The sequence below is a fragment of the Henckelia pumila genome, chromosome 4 (assembly GCF_033568475.1).
Source record: "Henckelia pumila isolate YLH828 chromosome 4, ASM3356847v2, whole genome shotgun sequence".
In the NCBI taxonomy this organism is placed as follows: Eukaryota; Viridiplantae; Streptophyta; class Magnoliopsida; order Lamiales; family Gesneriaceae; genus Henckelia; species Henckelia pumila.
The window spans coordinates 17,581,825-17,588,980 of NC_133123.1; the positions used below are offsets into that span (position 1 = coordinate 17,581,825).

Sequence of the window (7,156 nt, forward strand, 5' to 3'; positions counted from 1 at the left end):
CTATTGGAATCATACAAAGCTCTACCAAATCTCGAATAAAGTGATGGCGAATGTCAATGTGTTTTGTGCGTGAGTGTTGAACTGGATTTTTTGATATATCAATAGCACTCGAATTATCACAATAAAAAATGAGGGGTTCACTCTTAAAACCATAATCTTCAATCATTTTGTTCATCCAAAGAAGTTGTGAACAGCAACTTCCGGCTGCCACATATTCTGATTCAACAGTCGAAAGTGACACACAATTTTGCTTACGACTATACCATGAAACCAAATTATTGCCAAGATAAAAACACCCAGCCGTAGTGCTCTTTCTATCATTCACATCACCACCCCAATCAGCATCACTAAAACCTACAAGGTTAGTGTTGGCTTCCCTCATATACCACAATCCTAAATCCAATGTACCCGAAATATATTTCAAAATTCTCATAACAGCTTTTAAATGGGTTACCTTTGGATCAGATTGGTACCTAGCACATAAACACACACTGAACATGATATCAGAATGACTAGCAGTCAAATACAAAAGACTCCCTATCTTGCTGCGATACATGGTGTTGTCAACACCAGCCGCAACACTGTCTTTTCCCAATTTTTCACTCGAGCCCATTGGAGCTTTCATGTTCTTAACATTCTCTTTGCAAAACTTTTTCACCAAATTCTTTGCATACATACTTTGACACAGAAAAATTCCATCATTCAATTGCTTAACTTGCAATCCAAGAAATTAAGTTAATTCTCCAACCATGCTCATTTCAAACATAGAAGACATGCATTCAACAAAATTATCAACATGCTTTTGAGAAGAAGCACAAATATAATGTCATCCACATAAACTTGACAAATAAGAATTTCACATTTGACTTTTTGAATAAAAAGGGTTTTGTCAACCTCACCTCGTTTGAAGCCAATTTCGAGCAAGTACTCGGTCAACCTACCATACCAAGCTCGTGGAGCTTGCTTCAAACCATAGAGTATCTTCTTCAACTTGTAAACATGATCCAAGTGGTGTGGATCTTCAAAGCCTTTGGGTTGCTTCACATACACTTTCTCATTTAAAATATCATTCAAAAACGCACTCTTGACATCTATTTGGTAAAGTTTTATACCCATATGACATGCAATAGCTAGCAATAATCGGACTGACTCAATTCGGGCAACAGGAGCGAAAGTCTCATCAAAATCAATCCCCTCAACCTGTGTATACCCTTGAGCAACCAACCTTGCTTTGTTCCTAATGATGTTTTCTGATTCATCGGTTTTATTTTTGAAAATTCATTTTGTACCAATGACATTACCATGATCAGGAGGTGGAACTAAAAACCAATTATCATTTCGGACAAATTGTTCAAGTTCTTCATGCATGGAATTTATCCAAAATTCATCATTCAAAGCATCATTGACATTCTTAGGTTCAATATTGGAGACAAAACAAGAATGCATTACCTATGAGTATACGAAACTCATGCATAATAACCCAGCCATCTTATGGTAGTCAACTTTGTCCTTAACTCGGGTTTGCCTTGTTCCATGAACATCTCCAATAATCTGTGATGATGGATGATTCTTTTGTATCTTGCTTGGAATGTTCTTTTTAGTAGATACCTCAGTTTTCTCATTGTTATGAGAATTTTCTTCATGAACAGTTTTTGGAGGCACCAGTGTTGTGTTTGGTATGGCAACATCCGGAACAACACTGTGTTCATCGTGAGAAATTTCCAGCAAGCCTTCAATATCATATTCAGCAGTTTTTCCTTTGAGATCTGCACCATCATCAAAAACAACATTAATAGATTCCATAATTGTTCTGGTCCTAAGGTTATACATCCTATATGCACGACTATTTGTAGAATAACTAAGGAACAAACATTTATCACTTTTGGAATCAAATTTTGCTAGGTGATTTCTATCATTTAAAACATAGCACACACAGCCAAAAATATGAAAATATTTGAGATTTGGCCTCTTTCCCATGAGGATTTCAGAGGAAATCGTCGAAGAGCCACTTCTCAAATAGACACGATTAGAAATATGGCAAGCTGTGTTCAATGCTTCTTCCCAAAATCTCTTGGAGATATTTTTTGAGCTCATCATCACCCTAGCCATCTCCTGCAACGTCCTATTCTTCCTTTCGGCAATTCCATTCTGTTGAGGAGTTTTTGGGACAGAGAACTCTTGTGAGATGCCCTTATTATCACACAAAGAAGAAAAAGATGAGTTCTCAAATTCCTTCCCATGATCAGTTCGAATCCTTGCAACAGCCAAAGCATGAAGATTAGTAATCTCGTTGAACAGTTTATTGAAAACATCAAAAATGTCTGACTTTTCTCTAAGAAATCTTACCCATGTAAACCGAGAAAATTCATCAACACATACTAAAGAATACTTCTTACCTCCATAACTTTCAACTTCCATAGGACCCATCAAATCCATATGCAAAAGTTCAAGACACCGTATTGTCCCACAGTGTTGTAACATGTGGTGTGACACACGGGTTTGCTTACCTTTTTGGCATGCACCGCAAACATATGAAACATCAGACTTTATATTTCGAAGACCTCTGACAGCTTCAAACTTACTCAAATTCTTTATAGTCTTGAAATTCACATGTCCAAGCTTTTGATGCCATAGACTAAACTCATCGAACTTTGAATGTCTACATGCCAATTCCTCACCAAGTTGGTAGCAATTATTAACTGATCTTGTACCTGTCATAACACAACGATTAGCATTATCAAAAACTTCACAAGTATTCTTATCAAACTTCACATGCAAGTCATCATCACACAGTTGACTAATTGAAATTAAATTTGCATTAAGTCCTTCAACGTGTAAGACGTTATGAAGCTTTGGAAATCCTTCCACGTTGAGTGTTCCTTTGCCAACTATTCTTCCTTTTGCACCACCTCCATACGTCACTCTACCTTCATTTTGTTCGATGTAGTCCGTGAGGTGATCTTTCAAACCTGTCATGTGCCGAGAGCTTCCACTGTCAAAGTACCAATTTTCTGCAGTGTTAGCTTTCAAGGAAGTATAAATAACAAAACTTTTAACATCATACTTCTGTACCCAAACTTTATTCGCAGTGGATTCTTTTCTGTCAGTGTTGCGCTTGGTGCTGTGCAACACGGGGGGCAACACTTGCTTGGATTCCCACAAAATATAGTCATTCTTAAGCTTACGACAGAAAGGTCTGATGTGACCAGGTTTTAGACAATAATGACATACAAAAGGGCGCTTCCATTGTTTTGGCTTTGGGACAGAAACATTCTTCTCAACAATGGGTTTCTTACCCTTAGAAGCAGTTGAAGGATGGTTCAAGGAATCACTACCTTCCTTCACAAACACTGAAGTTTTGGAAGATTCACCAGTTTCAAAAACGCTTTCTTTAAAATCAAGTCCAAACTTATCATTCTTACTCATAGTCAAAAGAGAATCAAGTTTGTTTGAACTGGAATTAAATTTATCAAGTGTTGTTTTTGCTCTTTCAAGTTCCGAATTCAGCAATCCTAATTCCAGATCTTTCTTACTCATGAGAACCTCCAACCTAGCCACATCAGCTTTTAATTCAGTATTCTCTTTTGTGAGGGTTGTGTTCAACTGATTTCTCTTGATCCAATCACAGTACAACTCCTCATAGAGTTTCTGTATACCTTCCAGAGTGTACGCGTCAGCTACCTGTTCTTCTTGATCACTGGAATTATCAAGGTTAGAAGCAACAAAACAAACAGATTTTTTACCTGTGTTTCTTCTAGGTGTTGCAACACCGGAGCCAACACCAAGTGGATTAATCTGAAAATTTTTCTTACTATGCAGCAAAGCAGTAAAAGATATGAGATCTTCCTGTTCAACCTTTTCTTGTTTTTCTTCTGAATCATCATCACTCAGAGAAACATTCATACCTTTACGAAGGCGATTGGCACACTCATATGCATAGTGTCCATATCCCTTACATTCCCTCCATTGAACATTATCAAAATTTTTACTTGAGGACTGAATCTTACCTTCATACCTTTGGCGAGGTCCTCGAGTATTAGCTGGTTTTTGAGGCTTCTCTGAAATAGGCAGTTTTGAAAATTTCAAAGGTTGTGCACTTTTCACATCCTTCTTCTCTTTCATTACCTTGAGATAATCAGTAAATTTCTTTGAAATCAAGGCAATCGAATTCTCTTCAAGATCAGATTCCTTCACTTCCTATTGAACTTCAGAAAAATCAATGTCAACATCATTAGATACTTGAAATTCAATAGAATTACTTTTGGAGTCATCTTCAGCTTCCAACTCCATCTCATATGTGCGAAGAGAACTTGTTAACTCATCTAAATCCATTATAGATGTATCTTTGGATTCATCTATAGCACAAACTTTGGTGTGAAATCTTTTGGAAACAGAACGAAGCATTTTGAACACAAGTCTCTCGTTCGAAATAGGATCACCAAGAACACATGCTTCATTTGCAAGACTCTTCAATCTTCCATTATATTCCATGATGGTCTCTGATTCCTCCATTCTCATTTTCTCAAATTTTGAAGTTATGAGACGCATCCTTGTCTTCTTGACACTTGCCGAGCCTTCACAGTGGGTTTGTAGTTTCTCCCAAGCATCCCTTGCACAAGTACAAGTACCAATTAGGTTAAACATATTCATATCAACTGAAGTGAACATAGCATTAAGAGATTTTACATTATAAATAGACGCAATATTTTCATCAGGTGTCCATTGTGCTCTTGGCTTTGGTCCAGGTATATCATCATCTCTCATAGGAGGTGTTGGACTCAATGGATTGAATGTACATGATCATCTTCAATTTCCAAGGGCCGTGGTATTACAAGAGGATTCCAGCAAGATCAACTGGCGGTGGTATTACAAGAGGATTCCAGTTGATGATGTGAAGCCACGGTTATATGCATGTACTTGAAGGCAAAAGCTGTAACTCTATCAGTCATATAAAAGCAAATGTAACTGATGGTGTAATGATGTTGAATTTCGAAATACAAAGGGGCAAGAACCAATTGAACATAAGGAATGGTAACAGTCACAATGATGGAGAGTAGTGGCTGCTGAAACTGATGAATTATGTTGTTAATTTCAAAATTCATGCTGCATATAATAGTCAAAAATGTAACAGCCACAATAATGGAGAATGATGGCTGTTAATATGAGTTATTGGTCATGAATGGGAGGCCCTTCAGCTGCTTTTTATACCTATAAATAGTGGCAGATTTAGAAGGGAAATCATACCATTTTCGAGCACAAAAACTGAGTAAAACTCTGCACATTTTCAAGTTCCAACCTTCTGCCACTTTCGAAGCATAGCAGAAGCAGCACCTGTTTGATAGCAGCAGTTCAAGCAGATTCCTGTCCAGAGTTTGAGCAAGGTTTCTGTCCCAGTTTCAAAGCAAGCATTCTGTTCTATTTTGCTCACGTTTGAGGCTTACCATCAACATCAGTTTCTGCACAATTTTCTTACAAATCACTTAAGGTAAGAGGGCTTATACCTATATATGTTTTAAAAACGTTCATGATCTTGTTTGTGAAAGTTCAATCGTACATCTCCTGGTTCATATTTCTTTGAATTATGTACAAGTTTATTCCATGAAACTCCTTGTTATGCACTGTTAGAATTCGAATTAAGAATTGGTAAGGAATTCTGAAAACATGATAAGATATGATATGACCCTGATGCGGTGGGTTATAATAACCGTTTAAGGCCTCGCCCCCTTAGAGGAGTAAAAATTAGGGACTGATCAGTATTCATGCTTAACGAGATGAATAACAGTGCTATGTCTAAGTTTATGTTTCATTCATGATATGTGTTGATGCTCAGTTTCAAGTTTTTCCTTGTCTTGATCTATGTTGCGACATGTGTTGGAACATGCTCCTTTTGAACTCCTATATATATGTATATTCGATGTTTGAATGTACGATTGGCCCCCTCTTGCTGAGTGTTTCCCAAAACACTCATCCCCCTTACTTCCCTTCCCAGATACCAAAGAGCAGTTGGATGACGATGAGCAACACGCATTCTGGGGTTGGTGATCAAGTCTAAAATTATGGAAATGATAACAGTCTTATTACTTTTATTATCTTTTACGTTTCGCTTCCGCTATTGTCATGTTTTGATATTGTAAAGACATTTCTGGATTTGTAAAAGACTGGTTGAAGGCTATTTATACACTACATGGCTTGTTGTTTTACGATTTAAAATTGTTAACAACGCCGATGCTGCGTTCCGATCTCGGGGCGTGACATTTTTGTGGTATCAGAGACCGCCAGGTTCATAATCCGGGTGGGAATTCCTTAGAAATTTTTTGGTAGTTTCTCGTAGTAGGCCAAAAGGCCAATGTAGTCCCCTCCAAAACGATCTCACAAATCAAAGTCATAATTTTGCGATGAGGTAACTCTTATTTCGGCCGAATTCATTCGTTTAGGCCTCCGAAATCGCGTTTTTGCCGTTTTAGGAAAGATTTAGAATGCTTATAACTTTTTTATAAAAAAAACTCGAAATCCAATTCCGTCGATTGTGTCACGATTCTCACAATCGATACTGTCAGCTCAACTAAAAATCTCAAAATTTTCCATTTTTGGAAAAATTTTTCGAAGAGCCCCGTTTCGTTTGTAATTATTGCAAACTGTTCATGTGTTGTGTAATTGCTGATTTCTGATATTTTGTTCTAAGCCTTGCCTTTCCATTTGTTTTCTTTCAGGAAATGAAGCAACTGGTTATTGATAACCAGAAGCATAAGATTACTCGACTTTGCGCTAAGGTTGTTCTTGCTAGGCGTGAGCAGCGAGAATGGGAGAAGAGGGCCAACAAGTACTTATATGAGTTAGAGCAAGTGAGGGGGGATAACATATATCTCCTTGATGACATGGACCTTAATCACTTTCGTGAGGAAGCTCTGCGCAACCAAGTGATTAAGTCTGAAGAAGAGCATAACAAAACGAAAGGAAAAATGGAGGCAGCTGAGATAGAGCATAAGCAGACGAAAGACAGATTGGGGACAGCACAGGACACCATAGCAGAGCTGTCTGGTGTTGTTAGCCACTTGACTAAACAAGTGGAGCATGAGAAGCAGTTGGGGCAGCAGTCATGCGCAGAACATGTGCAGCGTCGTCAACAGATGCGAGATCATATCCAGCAGCTGGAAGC

General features: G+C 37.9%; 1 protein-coding gene across 1 annotated transcript; it reads right to left on the reverse strand.

Moving 5' to 3' along the window:
* Positions 1–1,449: 1,449 nt before the first annotated feature.
* Positions 1,450–4,764, reverse strand: LOC140860577 (uncharacterized). The gene is made up of 7 exons (XM_073263578.1): positions 4,240–4,764; positions 4,126–4,197; positions 4,008–4,058; positions 3,818–3,951; positions 2,799–3,697; positions 2,397–2,711; positions 1,450–1,766 (listed from the first exon to the last, which is right to left on the reverse strand). The coding sequence occupies exons 1-7, from the start codon at positions 4,762–4,764 to the stop codon at positions 1,450–1,452; spliced, it is 2,313 nt and encodes a 770-aa protein (XP_073119679.1).
* Between the last annotated feature and the right edge of the window lie 2,392 nt (positions 4,765–7,156).

Excerpts from the sequence above, each read along its gene's own strand:
- LOC140860577 (XM_073263578.1), bottom strand. The coding sequence starts at position 4,764 with ATGAGAGATGATGATATACCTGGACCAAAGCCAAGAGCACAATGGACA. Across the intron at positions 3,698-3,817 it reads ATATCTTTTACTGCTTTGCT|TGATCAAGAAGAACAGGTAG; the intron begins GCATAGTAAGAA and ends TGATAATTCCAG. Across the intron at positions 2,712-2,798 it reads TGCAAATTTAATTTCAATTA|GTACAAGATCAGTTAATAAT; the intron begins GTCAACTGTGTG and ends GTGTTATGACAG.